The sequence below is a fragment of the Clarias gariepinus genome, chromosome 26 (assembly GCF_024256425.1).
Source record: "Clarias gariepinus isolate MV-2021 ecotype Netherlands chromosome 26, CGAR_prim_01v2, whole genome shotgun sequence".
Lineage (NCBI taxonomy): Eukaryota > Metazoa > Chordata > Actinopteri > Siluriformes > Clariidae > Clarias > Clarias gariepinus.
The window spans coordinates 15,360,168-15,385,504 of NC_071125.1; the positions used below are offsets into that span (position 1 = coordinate 15,360,168).

The 25,337-nt window shown below is 37.2% G+C and overlaps 1 protein-coding gene across 1 annotated transcript in view; it reads left to right on the forward strand.

Annotated features, from left to right (window-relative positions):
• LOC128514091 (contactin-associated protein-like 2) overlaps positions 1–25,337 on the forward strand; it is a 274,243-nt gene that overhangs the window by 143,463 nt on the left and 105,443 nt on the right. Inside the window, exons 9-13 of the mRNA XM_053487773.1 lie at positions 2,273–2,422; positions 13,285–13,447; positions 18,603–18,709; positions 20,247–20,366; positions 23,326–23,526. Of these exons, the coding sequence (XP_053343748.1) occupies positions 2,273–2,422; positions 13,285–13,447; positions 18,603–18,709; positions 20,247–20,366; positions 23,326–23,526 (741 nt within the window). The remainder of the gene's footprint in view (positions 1–2,272; positions 2,423–13,284; positions 13,448–18,602; positions 18,710–20,246; positions 20,367–23,325; positions 23,527–25,337) is intronic.

Sequence of the window (25,337 nt, forward strand, 5' to 3'; positions counted from 1 at the left end):
TGAAATGCTGAGGGTTAACTTGCACAGAGGCCGACTAGAAGTGCTGTCTCGAAATGACAAGGGGCTGAACAAGACCCTGAGTGGCCCTTGTGGATAGAAATACTGTAGACAAATTCTTTTGATGTAATGAAGAATTTCTTTTGCAATTGATTGACAGATTCAACTTTAAAAAATAACAATAATTAAAACTAAATAAAATAAAATAAAATATTGTGTTTGTGTTATACTTTAGACTTGATCTAAAAAAACATGATCTAAAAAATTTTTTCAAAATCCACTGTCTGTTAAAACCGTTCTTATAACTCTGTGTGGCCAAAGCCACAGTGGTGCTTTATCCCAAATTAAATCAGAAAAGCATACTTGAATAAAAAAGAGAGTTTGCTGTGCATGTGCAGGCCTGTCTGTATATGTGTAGTTGCATCTGCTGCTTCATATTTTAACTAGTTTTTACAACGGCACAGAAGGATGATGTTAGTTCAGATGCGTGGTCGTGTCTGTTGTGTTAGCATTCATCTATTGTGCACATTTGGTGGATTTGGCAGATTGTAATGTTTCAGATGACAATTTGCTGGCTGTTGTAACTTACCAGGAGGCAAAAGGGCTTTTTAGAACTAAAAGTTGACCAAAACTACTGTATTTTTTTGAGCTGGTTGACATGCAGCGGCGTGGTGACTTAGTGGTTAGCACTGTCACCTCGTACCTCCAGGGTCCGGGTTCAAATCCCGCCAGGTCTGTGTGCATGGAGTTTGCATGTTCTTGGTGGGTTTCCTCTGGGTATACCGATTTCCAAAAACATGCAGATTAATAGGTGTTCCCGAATTGCAGGTAGTATGCAAATGAGCATGTGAGTGTGTCTGTGTGTGCCCTGCGAAGAACCACGCCTTGTGCACCAAGTCCCTTGGGATTGGGATTGGCTTCATTCCCCCCATCGGTATAGACGATGGATGAGCGAGTGTGTAAGTCATTGATGTTGACGTAGCATGATGTATGCCAGTGTATTAGCTCATAAAAGAGAATACTATAATAGCCATTATAGCCTCTGCTGTTTTAAATAAAAAGAGGGCCTGAAAAAGTTAAAATCTTTACACGTCGTGTAATATAGATTGTATTTCATGATGAATAGTATACTGAATTATGCAATCTGTTAAATGTGTTTTTCAATATGCAAATGTATCAAATCGAGAGCCTCATATCAACCTATACAATATCCCATATTGTTATATCCTTAATATTTTATTAAGCAAGCAGGGCTTGTTATTTTGTTTTGGCTTTCAGTTATTGCAGTGGCTCAGAAGTAGATAGCACATTTCAGTGATTTTATCGATTATAGCTTTCAAAACAGTGGCTATACTTATGTAGTTAGATGGTTACCTGAGCTTTGAGGCTTTCAGACAAGATCTTGTTTGTGGCTGACATTTAAAGTGTCTTGTGTTTGCCACTCATCCTCATATTAAACCACGTAATGGGCTTTTGTTGTCTGAGCTGGGTATATGGATAGCAAGCTTTAATTATCTAGGATTACATTAGATTGCCTGATTACATTATGTGCAGTGTGTGTGTGTGTGTGTGTGTGTTGTCCTTCTGTTGTTTGAATGTCTCTTGATGCATTTCTAACAAAGACACACAATAGAGTAAATCCTCATAGCGAACAGAACGAATGAATAAATGATGCAGTATAAATAATGCAATTAACAATTGTATTCACCGATTGGATACATTTTACAGGTTTACAATTTTAAAATACATTTTAATATGTTTATGATATTAATGTGCTCACATGAGGTCTGGTGGATGCTACTTATACTGTAGATGTTCTGATGCTCTGCATTTTAAACTAGCTACCTGACAATTGGTACTAATCTATATGGAGCAGCTCATCCTTAAGACTGTACTCCCCATGAGTACTAACAATCTCATTAAACATGAACAGACAGAACATTGATTTCAATTTCAATGTGAAGGGCTCATGTGTCATTACTCTTGCCTTATAAGTCTGGTTAATGTGCTTGTGCTGTATATTTGCTCTCATTATTTTATCTGTATCTCCTATTCATTTATTTATTTAACCCTTTTTTTTATTGGTGGCCTACTTCTACTTTGAGTTCTACCATGTAATTAATAAATAGCATAGTCTTTATTAAATAATGCATCTGGATTTATTATTGCTTAAATATGGTCAAAACCTTACATAGTAATAGGTTTCTTTTCCATCTCAAGGTAAACTCTATACTAAATGTATGACCTTTTCTCTTATTTTTTTTTATAATTACAGGTTCAGGGCTGAATGATGGGGAATGGCATGATGTTCGCTTCCTGGCCAAAGAGAACTTTGCCATGTTAACAATAGATGGTGATGAGTCGTCGGCTGTGAGGACCAATGCAGACGTTCACATTACCACTGGAGGAACATATCATTTTGGAGGTCAGCCTTGAAATTGGAAAACAATATCTTGACTTCAGAAAAACTAAATCAAATGTGCCTAATTTATAGTATCTACCGAAAGGCTTGTGAAATCTGCACTATAAAAAAAGAAAAAAACCTTTCTGAGCTCTCGAAAATGCATTGAGACAATTTTATATACAGTAGGAACCTTGAACCACACCTTCTCACTAAGATAAAGTTTCGTACTTTTCTTCCTCAAAGTTGTTCTAAGAATTTTCCTAAATTACTTTTAATCTAGGACTCCCAGCTAGGACCTTTTAGGCTAAGGTAGGAGCTCTGTGAGAGAATTCTAAGAAGCTTTGTGAATACGGGCCCTGAAATTTAAGTTCAGTGGACATTTGTATTTTATAAGGTCTCAAGCAAACCTCAGAGACGTGATGGCCGATATTTATAAGTCTTAGCGTCCAAGATGACGCACAGTAAATACAGTATATACACTCTCAAGAATCTCACACACTCCAAGAATTTATTCAGTCACCTTATCTTTGATTACAGACCCCAATGTGGAGGCCAGTTCATGTGTGAAAATGATTCCTCGTGCTCCAAGAACCTCTCTTTCAAAATTTGAGTTTTGGAATATGCCTATGCCATCAGGGAAGACAAAAACTCCGTTAATGTAATACCCTGGTCATTCGATACATTCAGGTTGTCAGCTTAATGTTTTATATATATAATATATATAAAGGTACCATTTGTGTTTTAATGTTGAATTTTTAACCATGCAATTTCACCAATGTTAAAGTTTTGGTTAATTCATGTTTTTTTTTTTTTTCCTACAAAGTTGATTGTTCAGCACTATTTTTTCAATTTTGGATAATGTGTTGAGTTCTTAACCTAGTTCCAGTAATTACAAATCTCCTTCGGCCTTTTTTTATTATTGCATTCCAATAACATAATAGTTTGACCCTCCTGAAATAGCGACATTTTAATTATTTGGCCAGGCAGTGTGTGTGTGTGTGTGTGTAGACGCTACTATAAATTTATAGCTCATACTCATCTTTAATAAAAGCCTAAATGAGGATGAAGGTGCAAAATTCACCCCTCAATCCTACTAAGACATTTACGCACAACAGCACAAAGGACGAGATTTAAATTCAGACTGATTCAACTGTACTGTAACTGTGTAAGTCATTGTTAAATGTATTATCTATTCGTAGCCTAGGGCTAATGCATCTGCGCTGGCTCATATCTTTGTGACTATTTTTCATCCTGAGAATAGATTTCTGACACTAGAAATAAAACTGGTCATTCCATTTGCCCCAGCATGTAATTTAGATATCAGAAACACAGTGTACATAAAATTACATTAAAATAAATTAGATAAATATAGTATTGACTGTGCTGCAAGAAGTGAAAAAAGTTTGACAAAATGTCTGTAATAATTTTATTTGGTTACTTTACATCAGAATAAGACACTATTCATACACTAGGAGTGTATGACAAGACTGTACTAAAAATATGTGTTTAAGGTAATCCAATCACGTAGAAAAAAATATTATCTAATTACAGATTTAAAAAAATGGTGTCCAGTGGTAGACCCCATAAATCCTTAGTGCATTTTTAATGAAAAATCATGTCTTATTGCAAAGGGTAAAGATCCTGCCCAGTAGTTTGTCCCAGTGCTTTGCTAGAAAGGCAGTCTAATTAAGCATGTTGATACTAAGAGACTAATTTGGAGACACGAGTGAGAGCACAATGGATTAATTGGGTATTTGCATCAAACCAAGGGCCCTGTCCAATTAGACCCTCCGTGACATCAAGGTCAAAGCCACAAATCACCAGGCCAGACTGGGGACGCCTTTACTGCTGTAGCTCATCTGAAGCTTGTTCTTCTGTCAAAGATCCGTTGTATCCATTCCAACAACATTTTTATCAGCACAGCATATTACTGTAGTTGCTGCCTAACTCATTCTCTGGATGGGCCAACAAATATGATTGGCTTGTTTATTGTTGGCTGGATATTTTTATTTATGGTATTTAAATTGTGGCATGGTCACTGCAACACTATTTTCACATGCTGGAATCCTTATTATTATTTGACTTTTAAACGACTAGGGATTACTGTCTGCCCATGATAGAGCACAGATTTACTGAGTACTCATGCCTGTTGACATTTCCCGGGCTGGGTGATGTACCATAAAATTAAAAATAGCATATTTATTAAAGTGCTGCTGTAGTGAAGTGTTATATTTGTCCATTTGGTTTAGATGAGATCTTCATTTATATGGTGGTCAATACCTACACATGTGAAAACAAAAACAGGTGTTTGTAAAAGATAAAGCCCCACCTGTAGCTTTTGTATGTCTGACTTACCTCTCATAACTGTCTGTTTGACTTTAGGCAGATTGTGTTCATTCATAAAGGTTTGCTATAGTATTTCAGTCCTGGATTTAGGTTTTGGCACTGTAAGTTATATGATTTATGCCTTTATAGATGATTGCTACTTTCACAAGGTTGTGTATAAAAGAATGGAAAGATAGAAAAGCTCTAAATCTCTTGCATAACATACTGGAACATCAGTGACCATACTTTTATCAACAAAACTGGAAATATTTTAAAAAACAAATATCAAATATACACTGCCCGGGACAAAAAGGAAAATGATCACCTATATTTAACTAACCAAGCCTTCCATTGGATTATTACTGTAGTGATAACATAACTGATACTAAAAGTAGCTTCTTATTTGTTAAACAACAATGTCAGAAGACATATCCTTTGGTTTTGGCAAAGATGTTACTCTTTTTTTAAAAACTATGCACGGTGATGTAGTGGTTAGCACTGTCGCCTTGCACCTCCAGGGGCCGGGTTCGATTCCCGTCTCTGTGTGCACGGAGTTTGCATGTTCTCCCCGTGCTTGGTGGGTTTCCTCTGGGTACTCCGGTTTCCTCCCATCGTTGCCACTGTTGGTCCCTTGAGCAAGGCCCTTAACCCTCAACTGCTCAGATGTATAATGAGATAAAAATGTAAGTTGCTCTGGATAAGAGCGTCTGCCAAATGCCTACATGTAAATATGCAGGTTAGACTAATTGGCATTTCCAAATTTCCCATACTGTGTAAATAAGAGTGTGTGTGTGTGTGTGCCCTGCGATGGATTGGCACCCTGTCCAGGGTGTACCCCTCCTGGTGCCCTAAGTCTCCTGGGATAGGCTCCAGGTCACTGTGGCCCTGAATACAGGATAAAGCGGTATAGAAGTTGAGTGAGTGATGAGTGAGTAAATTTAAAATATGCATTCATTTTAAATCTAGGGACTGCAGAATCGTCCAAAAAAGTACTAATAATGTGACAATGACATTTACATAAAGATGATGATTACTAGGGTATTTAATAGATAATAGAGGAAACGTTTATCTAAACCTCTTTATCTAAAAGATTATCTAAACCTCTGAATCGTGTTAATAATAATGATAATAACCCAGTTGAATGGCTTTCACCTGTAAGCCGCAATTTTCAGTGACTGCATCTGTACCATGACATAAAACAAATACACTCATGTTCAGCTTAATTAGGTACACCTGTTTAAATGCCCACTAATGCAAATAGAATTAAGTTTAGTTAAGCCTTATATAAATTATATCACAGTGAAATTCTTTCTTAGCATATCCCAGGGTAACTGGGATCAGAGTGCAGGGTCAGCCATGATACAGTGACCCTGGATCAGATACTATAGGGTTAGGGGTCTTGCTCAAGGCAACAGTGGCAACCTGGTGGAGCTGGGTATCAAACCGCCAATCTTCAGATCAGTAACTCAGTGCCTCAGCCCTCAGAGCTACCACTGCCCCATAAATATCTAAACATCTAATCAGCCAATCATACAGCAGCAACTAAATGCATTTAGGCATGTAGACAATGTCATGACGATCTGCTGAAGTTTAAAGTTCCAAGCATTAAGTAGGGAAGAAATGTGAATAAAGTGAGTTTAAATGTGACATAGTTGTTGGTGCCAGACACGCAGGTCAGAGTATTTTTACAATTGCTGATCTACTGTGGTTTTTATGCACAACCATCTATAGGGTTACAGAGAATGGGCTAAAAAAGAGAAAATATTAAATGAGTAGCATTTCTTTGGGAAATAATGTCTTGTTGGTGTCAGAGGTCAAGGAGCTAGCCAGACTGGAAAAAAAAACAACAGTAATGTAAATAACATCTCATTACAAGCAAGGTATGCTGAAGAGCCCTTCTGAATGCACAACATATAAAACGTTGAAGCAGGTGGGCTACAGCAGCAGATCACATAGGAAACTAAGGCCACCATTTGCATGGGCTCACCAAAATCGGATAGCAGAAGATCGGAAAAAGATTGCCTGGCCTGATGAGTCTCAATTTCTGCAGCGACATTCAGATTCTTGTCACCTTGTTGCCTGAGTATTGCTGACCCTGTCCATTTCTTTATAACCACCATGTCACAAAGCTAAAATCATCTCAAACTGATTTCTTGAACATGACAATGAGTTCATTGTATTCAATTGGACTCCACAGTTACCAGATCCAAATCCAATGGAGCTCCTTTGGGATGTGGTACAAAAGATTTCCATCATGGATGTCTCTCATCTCAACTTATCGCCTGTACCGCTTTATCATACAGGGTCGCGGGGGCCTGGAGCCTATCCCAGGAGACTTAGGGCAAAGGCAGGGTACACCCTGGAAACGGTGCCAATCCTTCGCAGGGCGCACACACACACACACACACACACACACACACACACACACACACACACACACTATGCAGCCAACAAATGTGCAGCAACTGAGTGATGCTGTCAAGCCAATATGTATAACAATGAATTCATAAAAAAAGTAAATATATAACAAGTATTTAGTTGAAAGAAAACATAACATGGTCAATACTACGAAAAGTTTCAAAGGTGGAAAAAAAACATGGGGAACATCTGCTCGGGCTGTATTAATGAGGGTAAGATTTTCCTAATCCTGCATTCCCAAGAGGATGCCTTGAATCAATCTGCTTGTCATGAATTATACATAGAGGACACAGGTATTCATTACTCTTGCCATAGTTCTCTATAAATTACCCACGGCTGTCAGAATCACACCAACACACACTTGTCGTTGCTGTCCTCTTGCTCAATAATGTCATTAGATATGTGTATGTGTTTGAAAAGTCAGCCATTAATAGCATTGTTATCCAAAAGAATCTAACAGGATCCTGTCTCCTCCTTCCTGTCCTTATTGACCACCTGTATCCCTTTGGCTTTGTTTCCAAAAGACACCATTCAGGTACTATACAGCTCTTCTCCCTTATCAGGTGCTCCTTTATTTCTACTATTCCTCACTTTCCTTCGTTGGAGAGCTGTTTCCTATCATGCGGCTACAACTGGGATATTATTTCTCTTGTTTTACACTGCTCTATCTCTCCATTGATTAGGCAGCCAGACACTCGGAAAAACACTTCAGACAGACAACAGATGGTCTAGGTAATTTTAAAAACTTAATGTTTTCCTCCCTCTGGTGTTTCCCTTGAAAGTGTGGAGGTGATGTGGGATTTTTTTTTTCCTATTAAGTCTTCACCACCCACTTGCTGACAACAGAAATACTGATAAAGCAAAAAATGTTACAAGAGAAACTGCTGACCACAGATATTTACAGCTTACAGGATAATATGCAAATTAGAAGAAGGTAAAAAAAAAAAAAAAAAGTAAATGAGCATCTAGCCAGAAACATTGTTAACAGATATGGTTCTGGGGGTCAATAGTCATGAACAGTCCTGGTTATGATTATCATGTCAATGTGCTGTCCTTTCAAGTGGTTTAATTAAACAATCTGGGATTCACTCCAATTGGGTGCCATAAAAATATTTAATGTAGTAGAAATCAAACCAGAGGCATGGTGATGTAATGGTTAGCACTGTGGCCTTGCACCTGCCAAGGTCAAGGGGTCGATTCCCGCGTTTAGTTTGCATGGTCTCCACTGGGGTGCTCTGTTTTTCAGAGTCCAAAGACATGCAGATTAGGTTAATTGACGTTCCCATATTGCTTGTAGTATGTGTGTGTGTGTGTGTGCCATGCGATGGATTACCACCCTGTCCAGGGTCCACTTGCCACATGCCCTACGGGTTGGCGAATAGAAATAGAGCCAAAAGGACAAAAGGTTGGTACAGTGCGTAGCAATGCTGGCTCATGGCTCCCAGTTCTCGGGTTAATCTTGAATGCTCATTTCTGTGATTTTCAGTAAACCTGCTTAAATTTTCATACTATCATGTAGTGCATTCAGTTTCACACTTTTTCCTAGATTTTTTCAGGATATTGTTCAGACCTTTTCAGGCATACTGTATTTCCCTTGAGGAACCATATAGCGTGATATCAAGCATTAAAATGAAAAATTGGAACTACAGTACAGTGGAACCTCGGATTACGAGCTTAAATCGTTCCGGAAGTGGGCTCGTATTCCAAAACACTCTTAAACCAAATATAATTTTCCCATAGGAAATAATGGAAACTTAAATTATTCGTTCTACAGCCCAAAAAAATAAATACATAAATATAATTAATACAAAATATAAAGTAAAAATAAAACAAATTAACCTGTACTTTACCTTAAAAAAATGTAAAATTAAACCCCGACAGATAAGGGTTTTCGTTTGTGCATGCAGGGTGTATGTGTGTAAAATGTGCGCGCGCACACACACACACACACACACACACACACTAACGGATAGACCGTTTTTAAAACCATTTAAAAATTAGCAAGGAACATTCCTAGTCACACTCACGTGAGCGCATACTAACAGGATCACTGCTATAAGTAAAACAACAACAAAAAACAAATTAAACAGCTCCTCACCTTTGAAAACAATCGCGACAGAGAGAAGTTTGTGTGTTTATTTGGCATCCTGAGAGAAGGGGGGGCTGAAGGGGGGCTCGCTCGCGTTTACCCTTCTCTCAGGTTGCCAAATAAACACACAAACTCTCTGCCTTACACAGACACAAACACGCGCATGCAAAAACACTGCAAGCACTAAGACCCAGCAGGGGAGACGATAGGTCTCGGCTTTACAGCTCCCCTTCTCTCAGGTTGCCAAATAAACACACAAACTCTTCTCTGTCGCGACTGTTTTCAAAGGTGAGGAGCTGTTTAATTTTTGTTGTTGTTGTTTTACTTTACAGTAGTAATCCCGTTAGTATGCACTCACGCGAGTGTGACTAGCGATGTTCCTTGCTAATTTTTAAACGGTTTTAAAAACGGTCTCTCCGTTAATGTGTGTGTGTGCGCGCGCGCGCACACGCACATCTCACACACACACACAGCGTGTGTGTATTCACCCAGCAGGAGAGACGATTACCTACAATTCTGCTGCAAGAGAGAGAAAAACCGTTGGCTCACTTGTGATGACGTAACGCTCGTTGTTAAAACAAGAAGCGCATGCGTGAAACATGATACTTGGTGCTCGTTAACTAAAACAATGCTCGTTTTTCAAGTAAAAAATTATTAAAAATTGTTGCTCGTCTTGCAAAACACTCGTAAACCACGTTACTCGTAATCCGAGGTTCCACTGTATATTATTTAAAAGAGATATCTAACCTTTTTTATCTTTGATCTGCTGAAAGTCCAGTCTTATTTTTTGTTATTCCTGTGACATGTTATTCAGTGGCAGCTTAGTTGTTGGTAAAAGACATAGTACCACCCATACAAATGGCTTCATCTGGTTTGGAGTGTGTGGCAGGTGTATAAATTCTGTGGAGTCGTTCAGTCGTTGACACCCTGATGTTGACCTGTGGGTTGTTATAAAGGCATAAACATCAGTGAAACTGTCTTGAGGATAGGAACTGCATTGTAGGTGAGTGATTAGTGGTGTCTTTTTGTATGCCACCTCCTTTGTAGAGAGAGTGTTGTTTCAGGTTGATGTAGAAGACATGCTTTTCTCCTCCTTTAACCCATTGTTTCTTCCGGTCCAAAATCTGTACACTGATGTCTTCAAAGAAATGTTCCTTGTCTTAAAGATGCCCAAAACCTGTTGAGTTTCATCCTGAAAAGTTGTTTTTCTTGAATTGTGCCATGTGTTTGTGAAGCAGTTGTTTGGTTTGGTTTCTCCAATGTACAGTGCAAACCTGTGTAGCGCTCACAGCATTGGATTGTTTTTGCCAAATGGCACTGTTTTTGTCCTGGTATTTTATCCAAGGGATGGACCGACTTCTGGCTGGGTTTGTGTTTTGCTGGGTTTGAAAATGTACATGGACAGTGTGTTTGTTGAAAATCTGAAAAGATTTTCAGGTACACCAGTGTCTTTTCTTCTCCGTCTATTGTGGAAGGACTCCTACTGCATTTTTATGTGGATTTGATGGAAGCCCTGTTTGGACAGCCACACATTTCGAGTGATTCCTTGAAGTGTTTGTTTTCCTTCTTCTTTTTTCCCTCCCTAGTAGGCACGTTCTCAGCCCAGTGGCATCTGAACACTTCCAGTTTGTGTTCCAGAGGGTTTGTGAGAGCCAAAGAGTAAATATTGATCTGTGTATGTGGGTTCCTGTATATCTTATTGTTGTCCCCTTCAGTGTTTACTGCACAATGCAGGAAGCCACACAATTGTAGCATCCTCCTGTGGAAACTTGTTGTTATTGTCCACAGTATTGATGTATTTTGTAAAAACCCATGCCCTTTCTTTAAACATAGATTCATTATTCTTTTATGCATATAAACATTTAAACATATAAACTTGTAAAAACTTTCTAAAAGTGGCAAACACACAACCTGAAAACATACTGTAAGGAATGAACATACAGTACAGTAAAGGCACTAAAAAACATACTCAGGTCTAGACTTGTAGGGTACAAAGATACGGCACTACATCATGCAAAAATATCCACTGCACTATTACACTAAACAGATTAAATATATGTTTTTTAAAAATATATATTTTTGCTATAGTTAATACATTTACTATTCAATAGGTGGCATTCCATATTTCTAAAGTTCTCAGTGACATACTGCCTGTTTTTCTTTATTCATTTCTTTTTTTAATTACTGTAAATCTACAGTAAGCATGCAGTGTTTGGGAAAATTTCAAAATCCATTTACAGTAAAGATTTAAAAGTGTGTACTGTATATTACCTCTTAGTGGTTAGCACTGTCATCTTCCACCTATAGGGTGCGGGTTCGACTCATCTCGAGCCCTTGTCCTTGGAGTTTGCATTTCTCCCCGTGTTCAATGGGTTTCCTTCGGTACTCTGCTTTTCTCCAACAGTTCAAAGACATGCAGATTAGGCTAAATGGTGATCCCAAATGAGCGTGTGTGTTTGTGAATGAGTGTGTACCTTGCAATGGATTGGAATCCCCAAAGGATTGCAGGCCCTTAGGAAACTTGTATTCAGTACAAATACAGTTTACAGTTTGACAGCAAACCATGATAATCTCCATTTTTGGACTTTTTTAACATTTTAAATTTTGAATTACTGAATTTGGCAAATTATTCCGCTCTGACACACAATATTAACTACAATGAAACCTTTTTAATTTGAACTCCTATATAACCTTATTTTAGAGGCAACTTCCACGTTTTAACCACGATGCATAGCGGACAGATTTATAAACAAAAGCCAACATTTTCTAACAAGTCCATCACATTGCTTCTATCTGTCAGGCAATCAGTAAAGCGAAAGTACGAGCTGTGCTGCTGTTAAGACACTAAGTGGATTAATGGAAGAATGTTGAAGTCAAATTAGCTTGTAGTGTAACCTTCTGTTTCACCTCTAAATGGATATGTCTGTTTTTCCCCTTTTGCTCCTGATGCATTTAAAAGCCAGAGTTATGATAGTACACCACTCTAATGATGCACAAATGAGTATGTTTGTGGGAAGCTGTTGGATTTTCTGTGTCTGCTCTTGTTCTGAATTGGGATTTTTGAACTGTGTGTACAATCGTCAGCAGCAACATCGTTTCCTCTCTCGTCTGTTCCAGCTACTCAGTATTCAGCATCAGCAGTATACTAATCACCGGCCTGATCATCTGTCATCATGTGCATCTCTCCCTGGTTCATCGCTTGAAATAGATGTTTTTATGCCTAAATGATTCATACTGTAGGTCACTGTGTGGCTAAACAAACAAAGTCCTCCAGAACTAAAGAAAGTCTTTCTACTTGAAAGCAAAGTACTTTTGCAAAGTAATGTATTTAATCTAAATAATTAAAAAAAATATTTTTGCATTTTTTGTTTTTTAACACTCATGTCACTCAAAGAAAATAAGCACAGAATGTAATTAGTTTGGAAATAAAATCAGTTTCGAATGCTTCTTGCTTATTATGGAAAGAACTTATTTTTCTCAAAACTACTGTACTGTTTTCTGTATGTACAATCTTAATTAGGACATAAAAAACCATGTCAAACTATTAATTCGAAGTTAGCCTGACTTAACTGAGAATATTTAGATAAAACTAGACTGTGTTCACTCAGATCAAAATAGGTTGTAAATGGTACATCCTTTCCCTTATAATATAAATATAAATCATGATCATTGTTACACGCCTATCTGACTGTATCTGACATTTTTGTCACTAAGATGTTTACTATGGGAGTCATTTCTAGTTCGTTTTACCAAAAAAAATGCATTTTTTTATAAACTGCCAAAAAGCCATATTGTTAATAAATGCAAAATAACTTTTAATAACATAATCATAATTACAACTTTGACAATTCATGCAGCAATATATTGCCAATATAGATTCCGCTTAGAGGTTTTTTAATGCCTGACGTTTTCTTAGTCGTATCCAAATGACTAAAATGCAGTTTTTCTAAAATTAGTGGATTTTTTTTTTTTTTTTTAAAAACAGGGGCAGTTTTAAATTATATTGTAATATTTCTTTATTTTGTCTGTTCTGTCTCCACTCTATGTACAGGTTATTTCCTGCGGACACTGGCATCTCCTTCGCAGCGCTCATTTCAGGGCTGCATGCAGCACATTCAGGTGGATGATCAGCTGGCCGACATATCAGCGGTGGAGAAGGGCAGGATAGGGGCATTTGAGAACGTCAGTCTGGATATGTGTGCCATCATAGACAGGTAATAATCTTTAGCACACTCCACATTGTACCTGCCATGCTGTAGGTTAAACAAAAGGGCTCTATCCAACATCCTAAACAAATAATTAGTTTGTTGCACTGGGGAGCTATTTTCAGATGTATGAAAAACCCTACAATAAAGAGTTTACTCTTTGAGAAAAGGTTAAACCTGTTTAAAATGCTAAAGCTGACATTGGAAGAAACATTTTAGCCACGAGTAATTAATAATAATAATAATAATAATAATAATAATAATATGTATCCTGGTTCAAGGCTAAAGCTGAGAAATCCGAAGTATTACGTTAAATGTCAGCTAACTAAAATTACATAATTATAGACATAATGAGTAAAGCTCATGCAAACAAATCCAACAATTTGTGAAACTATAGTGATTTGCTATAGAGGTTTAGCTACTGTAGAAGGCTATCTGAAACAAATAATCTGGGAATCACAGTAGGGTTTATTGAAAACTATTTGTTTTAATTTTGGTTTGTTCTGAAAAACACAATATTGTTCCACTCCTGCTTCTACGCCTTGTCTTTATTTGGAAGCTGGTTAGAATGAAATAAATGAATGGTCAACCTTCTTAGGCCCAAACTTTTTCTTTTAACTTGTTTTGTTTGTAACTTGATCAGTGTCTGCAAACTGGAGTAGCTGTGTGTAATTTTTTGCAAAAACCAAAACAAATTAAATGAAGTGCTATATTTACAGAAGTGTGCGTGAAAGGCTGATTTTCTGTTTAAGGTAGCACACCATTTATCGCTTTGATAATCACATATAATTGATAAGATGATTCTACATCTGGCACCATCATGACTCGCCACAAGAAAAACATTATTAGTCGGTTAATTAAAGCTAAATAGTTTGCAGATTCCTAAAAGAATACACATAGACAGTAGTATGTTTATAAATAATCCACAAATTTTGTAAGCACAAAGTTTTAAAGTTTTTTTAATTTTAAATCACTTAAAGCGCGTTGACAAATGAGAAGACAGTACAATGTCCTTTTAGAAAAAAAAGTAAATGCATGCCCTTAATATTTTAAGCTTTAATAATTTAACTTCATTAATTGTGGTCAGTGATGTGTTTTCTGCCAAATAAAGCTCCAAAAATGTTGGCTATGTCAAGTTTAATCATAGGATATCAAAGATTAAATCAATTATTGGCGTTGGGGGGGTTTGTTGCCTGATTGTGTTTACTTGTTCTGTGTTATGATTTGTGGATTCAGCTGGCAAATGGCTGAAACTGTAGAAATTGGGCCTTTTGCATTCTTGTTATTTTGGTCATCCTGGTTTTTAACTATTACTGAGGGGACATTTTCTTTGTCTTTTGCTAGTTGTAGGTCTAAAATTGAGTTCAGATAATTTTTTAAGCCTTCTTAACACAGCACAAAAGATTCACGAAGACACACATGGCAAAGATCCCTTTTGATTATTTGTATATTATTTACAGTAGCTCCTAAGGAAATTGGTTAAACTTGACTTAGAAACAAACCATACAAAATAAGTTACCCATTTAAAAACTGTTTTGAATACTTCTGAATCACCATCACTCTGCCATGTTCCTCTGAACCACAGATATGGTCCACAGTGTGACCTCCACCTTGATAAGAAAGGTCGTCAAAAAGAAATAAAAATAAACACGACCTTAGACAAATTAGTCTTCCCACTGTCTAACTTTTTCTTTATTATATATGGCATTAGTGACAAGGCCACCAATGTGTGCGCTCAGTGACAGAGATGTTGTGGGTGTTGGATGAGTTCATGGTCTAATGCTCCAGCACCAGATGGTCGGGGCCCTATCCCAATTAATCTCAACATTCTTGACAGATAATGTCCCAACAGAACATATACTACCCTCCAAGAGAGGGTGGCAAAACAAAAAAAGGTCTCTGCAAAGTTCCATATTCATAACCCTGCCTACAGATCATGAGACCAACGTTGTACATTCAGCAGCTCTAACATAGACGCCCAACAAATGACATGAGCAGCCTCTCATTCTTTCTATAAAACCTGGCGGGTGAATCTCCATATTACAGTTATTGGCTTACGGATCAAAAGCTCATGGGTTCAAACCACAGCACCAACAAATTACCCCTGTTGGATGCTTGAGCAAGGCCCTAAACCTAAAGGCAGCACTCAAACGTTCCAGTATACCCTTGTACTCTATGTCCATGGGTTCCACAGATCTGCACCTTTACCTGAGGCAAACCTACTGTAAAGCTTTTTTTTAGCAGGGCAAATCAGACACAGACTCAGAGGCAGCAGATGAATGCAGAAGAATTTGCTTTATTGGCAAGTTTCTGTGCAAGTATGAAAAGTGAAGGGGAAAAGGCACAGTGGGGAGGAAAGGAGAAGGAGAAGTCTCCGCTTCCTTGGCAGTAGCGGCAGGAGGTTGAGGTGGCTCGATGGCCCAGGCTCGGCTGAGGATGAAAATGCAGAGATTAGATGTCTTGTCTGTGCTTTGTTTCATTTTTGCGGGCTTTTAGCTTGGTCAGAGTCTGCTTGGGCAAAACAGAAAGTGCAAATAAGAGAGCCATTTGCCAGCTGCATTTATACAGTATGCAAAGGTGAATCCCAGGACGGTAGGAATGTTGCTCTGCCAGCCATGGAGAGTTATGTCGTCCCGCCCTTCTCCTGCGTGCAGTGGAGCTGGCCATGGTGCTGAAGGTGTGTGGTGTTTTGCAAGACTTTGGAGCTACAAGGTAAGCAGAGGTGCCCATAGGTCTGCCATGACGCTATTCACAAAAGTCTTGGCTAAATACACGTGTTTTCAGTCTAGACCTAAACACTGAGAAGGTGTCTTACTCCCAAACATTAATTAGAGGGTTATTCCATAATTTTGGTGGTTTGTCAAGAAAAGCTTTACTCCCTGCAAAAGTTTTTATAAAACTAGATACTGACAAGTAGCCTGCTTCCTTTGATTGAAGTAGACATGATGAATCATAAAACACTAGCAGTTCACTCAGGTACTGTGGCACGAAACCATTTAGTGCTTTATAGGTCAATAGTAGTATTTTAAAATCAATGCGAAATTTCCCAGGGAGCCAATGCAGTCTCTGCAAAGTCTAAGATAGGGGTGATGTGCTCCTATCTTCTGGTTCCAGTGAGGACTCTGACTGCTGCATTCTAGACTAACTTGAGCTTGTTTATGCACCTAGTTGCACATTTAGACAGTAGGACGTTACAATAATCCAGCCGACATCCAGGTGACAAATCGTGTACAAAGTTTCCTGTTTCATGTAGCAATATATTCTTTATCTTGGCAATCTTTTTAAAATGACAAAAGTCCTAGCCTAGTAATATTATCCACATGAGCTTCAAATGAAAGACTGCTACCTTTGAACCCGTGCCTAATTTAAAGAACTTGCTTGTGTCTGATTGCATCAAGAAGAACACAGTGAAGCTTTTAATTATATCTTTATGCCTCTTTAATTCGATCTTCTACCTAGGGACAATGAAATAGGATCTATGGAGGCTAAATATGCTAATGTTTTCCATACATTTTCAGGATGATTATTACATAGCCTTGATATCAAATGTTTTCCACTCTGATTCTCAAGGATTGAGAGTTAAAATCTTGGCTGAAGTTCACTACAGGGGGTTGGACATTTTACATACAGTACTGCAACAATGTTTTCGCAAGCCAAATACGTAAAATTTTTTTCTGCAACATGAAATGATCTCCATTTAGTCTCTCATTATCAGCCTAACTTGTGCTTTATAAGAAAACAAACAAACAAAAACAAACAAAAATTGTTTTAATTCCCACCCAGTTTAGACCAGTTTAGAACATTTAGACAGTATTTACATCATCTTTTTTTGATGCAGACACATGGACGTGTGTGTTTCAAGCAGATTCAGATTCCGGGCTGCTGTTTAGTCTGTGTGTTGGCATGGCAACATGCAACATTTTATTCATCTGTGGCTTCTTTGAGAATAATTCTTGTTGATGGACCAATAATTAAAAAAGGTTTTGCTTGAAATACCAGACTTTGTTGTCTCCCACCTCAATCTCTAAAACTGGTTGTTTAGCTCTGCTGTGAGCAGGTGTGGGTAATACCTTTATTATTTCACTTTAAAAGTAAGCAAATCTACTGCATCTAATTAGAATAATGTAATGAAAAAAAATTTTTTTTTTCTAAATTTAGCATTCATTTAAATTAAATAGGCTCTTTAAATTGAAATGCAAATTAGTGTTGTGGATGTTACAGTAAAAAAAAATTGTTAGTAGATGTAATATTTTCTGCTTATGTTTGATTTGGTTTCTGATTAATAATAGTCCAATAGTGTTTTGATTCTGCCACTAATACTGTAGTTAAGATGCACCTCAAGTGTCTGTGACAAAGTGGTAATTCTACACTGCACTTACAAACAAACTACTGATAACCTATGGCTTAAGATTACCTTTAGACTTTACCTTATGACTAATCTTACATCTTAAGTTCTCCATTTTAGCTACAAGAGAATGAGAGAGAGAGAGAGAAAGAGATTTAGCACGGGTATATCATAAGTGACAATAAGAACCAACATTGCACACAACATTAAATCCATAATGTACTGTATTATTGCACTGCACATTAAATCTAACCATAAAATGTTCTACATGTTCATTAATAAAACTTCACTGTAATTGTTGAAAAATTGCAAATCTGTGGTAGCTGGCTTAAATTCAAATAACACAACTCTCATTCTAATATATTAGTATATTAGTTCTGCTACGGTATGGTGAACTAAGGTACTATGGTGGACACACCACATGATCTAATGTGTACTATTAATCAACCTTTAATGTTACTGTATGTAGAAGTAAATAGATGTATATGTAATATTTGTTGAATAAATCCGTTATGTCAGTGCTTTGTAATCACGTTTTCTTACCTGAGTCAGGTTAAGGCTATATGCACCTTTCATGTACGATAATATTTTTTTTTCATCTTATTTACTACAGAAATGCCAAAGGTACATGATGTCTGTTAATGCTGATATTTTTGCCTCATGCCTATTTCCACTGGAAACTCCTTAATTAAAGAATTTTGTGCCTAAAAGAAACTGAATTTTATAAATCCATCTTTTTTCACATTAATTTGCCCTTTTTGCAGTTGCAGTTGATGTAAGCCTGATTTCATTCTAATGATCCTCTGTCTTGCTTTCCAGATGTTTGCCCAATCACTGTGAGCATGGAGGAAGATGCAGTCAGACCTGGGACACTTTCAGCTGTTCCTGTGATGATACAGGGTATGCTGGAGCTACGTGTCACTCCTGTACGTACACTCAGTCCTGCAATTCCAGTAACTCCATTCAGTCAGTGATATGAAATGTGTTTCCTGAACATGTTGCAGCTTGACAGTTTCAGACTTTTTTAAAGGAGAAAGTGTTATACTAGAATTAGTTTTTTTTATAGGTATCACCAAAGTGTAATTTTTTTTAGGAAAAGCATAGCTGGTCAATTTCTTATCAAGCTGTGGGGACAAAGTTTATTATTAACTTTTATTTATTGATTTGTTTGGATTTATTTATTATTATTTATTTTTTATAATAAATATATATTTTTGATTAATGTATTTATTTACAGTCACCCGAATGTGTGGTTGCTAGACGACTTAGCATTTTGTGCGATCGTTAGGTAGCACTGGTAAAGGTATCATGGCCACCGCAAGACAAAGACAAAGCACGCGTTCGAGACAAGACAAGACTAGACAGGGCAAAAGACCCAACTACAGTTTCCTTACAAGCAAGCGAGACTTTGAGTAAAAGTGTTAAACACATAAAACACACAATTTGGTAAGGCGAACGCCCCGAGAGGATCAGAAGTTTTATTTTTGTTTTACAGACCCCATCAGGCCTCTAGGAGACGGCAGAGCTCTGTTTATTTTGTGTTTTAAGTTTTCTTTCATTTCTTTTTAGTTCATTAATTAATAATCCCACGCTTTGTCCCAATGGGAAGGTCTTTCCATGTATGTTATAAGCATTCTCGCAAACTCCTATTTCATTGACCCCTCTGAAGCCCTACGTAAGGACTCTTAGTAATGGTGCGACTCTTTAATCTGCTAAAAAGATGCGGTATTCATAGGTAAAAGAATGCAGTATGTTCGCTCAAAGCTGACATGCACCAGACAAGGAAGTGAACAGGGATGCTTGAGATTAATTTCTACAAAGACATTTTTGATGGAATAGCATTTATAATGCAGACTGGCACAAACCTTGAAGCTTGTATTTATTTTATTCTATTGATTTCAAAACTAAATGAAGGACATATTGTTTTCAGCACCACCCACACCCCAGCTAAAACACTCAACATCTAACCTGAGCTTCTTAGTGATTGTTGACTTATGTGACTCTTGCTGCACAAATGTCCACAATGATCTTTACATAATGCATTAAGCAGCTCTGCCTTGAATAAATTTGACCATTTCATTATTAAAAAGAGAAAACACAGTACATATAATAGTTGCATTTTGCTGATTGACTATAATGAGACGCATTATATTTTTATCTGTTTTGAAGCATCATGTTTCAGCACCTCCAATCTTCATTACTAAAAAATGAAACCATCGTGGTCTATAACTGCAAAATCCATTGCTGCTTATTAACATTGTTTAGAATTAATATTAAATGGCAATATATTAAATCAAATGTTGTGATAATTCTGTCCTCTGACTATTCTGTCCCTCTTTAAGTGGGTTTTCTGCATTCACATACTGTACTGATGCATCCTACATCCTACGGCTCTACAAATTTGTGCTCATGGTTTTGCTGTCACGTTTTAACGTATGCTTTTGTTGTTGTGTTTTGGTTTAGCTGTCTATGAGCAGTCATGTGAGGCTTACAAGCACCTGGGGAAAACTTCAGACATCTACTGGATCGATCCTGATGGCAGTGGACCTCTTGGGCCATTTAGAGTCATCTGCAACATGACAGGTAATTTATATACTGTAGCAGCATCCCATTGATTCCAATATTAAGAAATTAACCAGTTTTGTATCCTCAGTAATAAAATACCAAAGCCATTTCGTCAAAAACATACAGTATATTACATGAAGCCTTTAAAACATACAATGCATCCAAACATTGTATACGTTGCATCCATCTTTTTTTTTTTCAATTTCTGTAATGCTGGAGAATTCATGGAAATTTTTGTCATTCACGTTTACAAAAACAAGAGAAAGAGAATTTGTGCTGTTATTATGTGTAGACTGAAGGAAAATTACACTGATTACACTGATAATTTAATTCCATGATATTGTAGGAGGTAGAGAGGTAAATACATTCCTTAATAGGTGTGGATACATAATTAAAGGTTTCTCAGTAATGGTGCAATTACAGGTACAATCATTACCAATAAAACAGTCTAATTAACAGCTGAGCCACAATAACAATTAGGCTCTTTATTTTTTTCTTTTTCTGGAAAAGCAATACATTTTAGAGAAACTTCTTATTGGTTTTGTTATAAGCTTTACAAAGAAACTCTTTCATACAGCATATTCATATTGTATATTTATGCCTGCACTAGTATAAATGCATAAGAATGTGGGTATTTGTAAGAGGACCAAGTACTTTATTTAGCAAAAATCATATTGCATATGATGAATGCATATTCCTGCTTTTTGCTATTCATTTAATCACTAGTTTTAAAGAAACTTCTTTTTTTTTGCATTAAATTAAATTCCTGAACGACATAGAGGCATGCGTGTAGTCTGCTTAAATAAGTCACCCTAAGTGGCAGACTACAGAAAACAACTAACCCTATGAGCTTATTCAACACGTCTCCTGAAAAGGCATTAAACATCCAGGAGCTGTAACAGAGCAGACGTCTTGGATTCTGTTTTTAAGTTGTCTTTGTACTCAAATACTATCCATTAAATTAAATTACTGTATGTAGCCATATGGAATGTGTAAGATATCAGTACATAAAATGATGTCAGTTTCTGAGATGCAGAGTGAATGGCCTCTTCAAGAAACATGGCAAATCCCTCCAGTGAGCATCAGAGGCACTGATTAAATCGAACTGACTGCAAAATCAAGCAGATGGAAAGCGAAGGGAATTTATTCCAGAAAGAGACCTGTAAAGTTAAAGATCGGTTTCATTATTTTAGACACTAGTAAGTATAGAACTTTTGCAGACGTGACTACTTTATCATGATGTCAATCATGACGGTGTACAGCGGAAGTGCCATTAACCGATAGAAGCCTTATATGTATTTTTGTTGATTATTTAATTTGATGTGTATTTTTAAGCCAAAAGAATAACAGAACGATAACCTGATGGTAGCGTGATTACCTAAAAGATGACCTGATGCTTTGTTACAGAATAGAACGAAAGAATAACCTAGCAATTGATAGCTTCTGTCCTGCTACAGTAATAATTTTTTACATGCTGTATTTTATGATGGATGTCGCAACTTATTTAAAAGGTAAACAAGACTGTAAAAATGGATGAGGAAGGTAATACGGATGTTAATTTGAAGAAGTTTGATTTGTTCTCATAATGTGATAACCTCACAGACATTGTACTGTATAGTACAAATATGTGATTCCTCCTGGATTTGATGCTATTTGCTAGCAATGGTGTTAGCTCATTTAGTGTTTCTGTTGCCATTGAGACAATGTTATTGGATAAGCTTAATATTTTATAAAATGATGTGCAGGAAACGTTAACTAATACTGACAATTCAAGCTTTCTAATTATTAGCAAACTAACTGTCTTTGGGTTGAATCCCAAATAGCGTAAAGGGAAAAATTAATGTGCTACAGTATTTAGGGTATAGAATTCCTTGTTCTAAACACCAAGTAGTGTCACTGTTCAGGAGTTAGGTCTTGTTCACACAGGCGTTAAGTTTTTGGATAAACGAACGCACTCTGAACGTCCTAGACTTTTATGTTGCGTTTTGTAGTGGCGATCGATTGACTTCTACACCTGGGATTCGAACTGCAAGAAAAAGCTGCAACGGTTTTTTAATGCCGTATAAACACACGTCACCAAAGCCCGTGTGAACACTCTCAATGACTCGTATGTGTAGAAAACACTTGCCGCTTGATCCGCGCTCACGCTTGATTTTAACGCCCGTGTGAACAAGGCCTTAGAAAGGGACTTGGGATTCAGCCTTGTGTTAGGAACTGCTTAGCTTTGTAGCTTGTGTTAGCTGCAAAACACAACACGGATGGTTCAGGAGTCAATTAGAACTACTTAGAAGCAATTACTAAGGAGGCAAACTGTTGTTTAAGATAACATAATGTTACTCAATTTGTTTTCTATGAAAATCTTTGTACTGACCCCCAGTAAATAAGCTTTGTTTATCCAGATGTGAGCCCATGCAAACCATGGCGAACATACAGGACCATGGCAAGCATACGTTGTGATGTCGGGTGCATAAGTCCTATAGACAGAAGAATTTACAGTGTACATAACCATGGTTTGGGACAGGCAAGCAAATTCACCAAACCTTAATAGCTTTTTAAGAAAAAAGTGTTAATTACAATTATTTACATTATTAATACATATATGTTATATATTTTATAGTCTTAAAACACAAAATACAAGAAGTTCTAGTACTTCAATGGCAAGCAATACAAGCAGTTTTAGGCAATACAAATCTAAAATGGGTAATATTATGTAAATTATTTCAACATCTGGTGAATGTTCCATTTAGTTTTTAGTTAACCTCCTGCGACGCAGACTATTACTGTGTACAGTGCATTTTTTCCACACCGTTTCTCTTTATTAGCACCTGATAACTGTGACCTTAATCATACTGTATAGTAATAATATGAGCATCAAGCAAGGATATATAGACAGTGTAGTTGGGAGAAAATGGTATGTTCTTTATGGGGACATTCGGTCTCAAATGGCTAAAATCACAATTTTGATTTCTCATCACAGAGGACAAGGTGTGGACAATGGTGGTGAACAGCCTTCCAGCCCGGACGACGGTGTCAGGTTCAAGCAGGGAGAGACGCACAGTGCTGCATCTAAACTACAGTGCCACAACAGAGCAGATCAGTGCCATTACAGATGCTGCAGAACACTGCGAGCAATATATTGCCTACGTCTGCCGCTCATCACGGCTACTTAACACACCAGGTATGTAACTTGTGCGCGTGTGAGTGGGTGTTTCACTTTGTGCATAGTTACCAGGAAAATAGTATGTTGTTTGGCTGTTGTGTAAAGTGTGAAGCTCTGTGCAGTTGGGTAAAATAAAATAGGTTTTAACTTCTGTAACATGTCTGGGTCTTTTCCCATCCTTTAACATTAACACCACCATCAATTGCCCTATTGAATAACATTGATTATCAATTATATACCAGTAACTTGGATCATGGGAGCTCATGGCATACCTCCACCTAGTGGAACCAAAGGCCAGTTTATACAGCCCAATTTCACGCCAAAAAAAGCCATCGCAGCACAAACCGCAGAGTAAAACACTAGCCATGACAGAAAGGTATTAGAACCCACTTCATTACAGCCTGTTGCATAAGGGGATTAGCAGACAAAGAGTTCAAGGTTGCCTCTAAATTCCCCAGATGCCAATCTGATTAAGGATACATGGGATGCACTGGACAAACAAGTCTGATCCAAAGGTCTTGTGGATCCACAATCCATATATATATATATAAATAAATAAATAAATAAAATGAATATATATGATGTGTCTTATCAGTATGACGTGGAGATGTACTTTGTCCCGGTTTCAGCTCTGTACCTTCACTCTGCTGTCTGTGAATATTATTGCCCAGCTGATCCATTTGTGAGATTTGTTATTTATAGAGCGTATTATTCTGTGACACACTCTCTGATGAACGTCTGCTATGAAGACTAATATGCTATCTAATAAACTTGCCTAATACAAGGAGAAAAAAGATAGCTCAAAAATATGCTTTCCACACTGGCTTCCAGATTTCATCACATTACAGCGTGGGCCTCAATTCTGCTGCCAAATGAAGTGTTAACTCAAAATTGCTTCCAAAGTGCATCGAGTGCAGTAATTGGGATGTTAAACTGCTGTTTCCTTAATTTTATGATTCCTTAGTCCCTCAGATGGGTGAGACATCAGGGTCATATTAATCTGCAGCTCCTTCATCCTCCAGGGTGTAACAACAAAAATAAATAAATAAATGTCATGCTTTCTTTCATTTCCATTTTGGTTTCTGTTCAACAAAGGAATCCCATCAGCAACATGCGCTACTTATATATCCAGCATTTGGATTTAATTAAATTATTATAATCAATTCTTGATCATATTCAGTTACATTTAGATGAAATTGACCTCATTGTGTGTATTTTAGTTTGGTCAGTCCCAGCTGGAGTCTTGCGGGACTTTCATTAACTATAATGTCTAATTTGTTGAAATGAATTGTTTTAGACAAAACAAGATACTAGAATATTTAGTTTTGGAAAACCAGTTGTGAGTGGATTAGGCGGATTACTAGTGTCTCCAATGTGGTTGAAACAGTGGTCTTTCAGCGTTTAGGGCTAGTTTACATTATACTGTATTTACAATGGAATTGTGCCTTACTGAACAGAGGGGAGAACAGCTGCTTTTCAAAACCCATATTAAACCATATGTGATATATCATATTCAAATCACCTCTGAACTGTCCATGATGTAATTTGGAGAAGTAACAGAAGTGTGAGCTTCCCCCAACACACTGACAGGTTCATGATTCAAATCGCATACTACTGTATAAAGCTACCTAGCTTGTAACACAAGGCAGGAATTTTTTCCACCTCACAGCTCTAGCGTCCCTGGGTCAACCCTAAACTCTGTTTTTTTGTTGTTGTTTTTTGTTCCTGTCTTTCTGGCATTGCACATACAGTGAAATACATGTATGAATGATGACCTGTAATCGGCAGGTGTCCCATCTGGGGTAGATGTTTCCACTTTTCATCCAGTT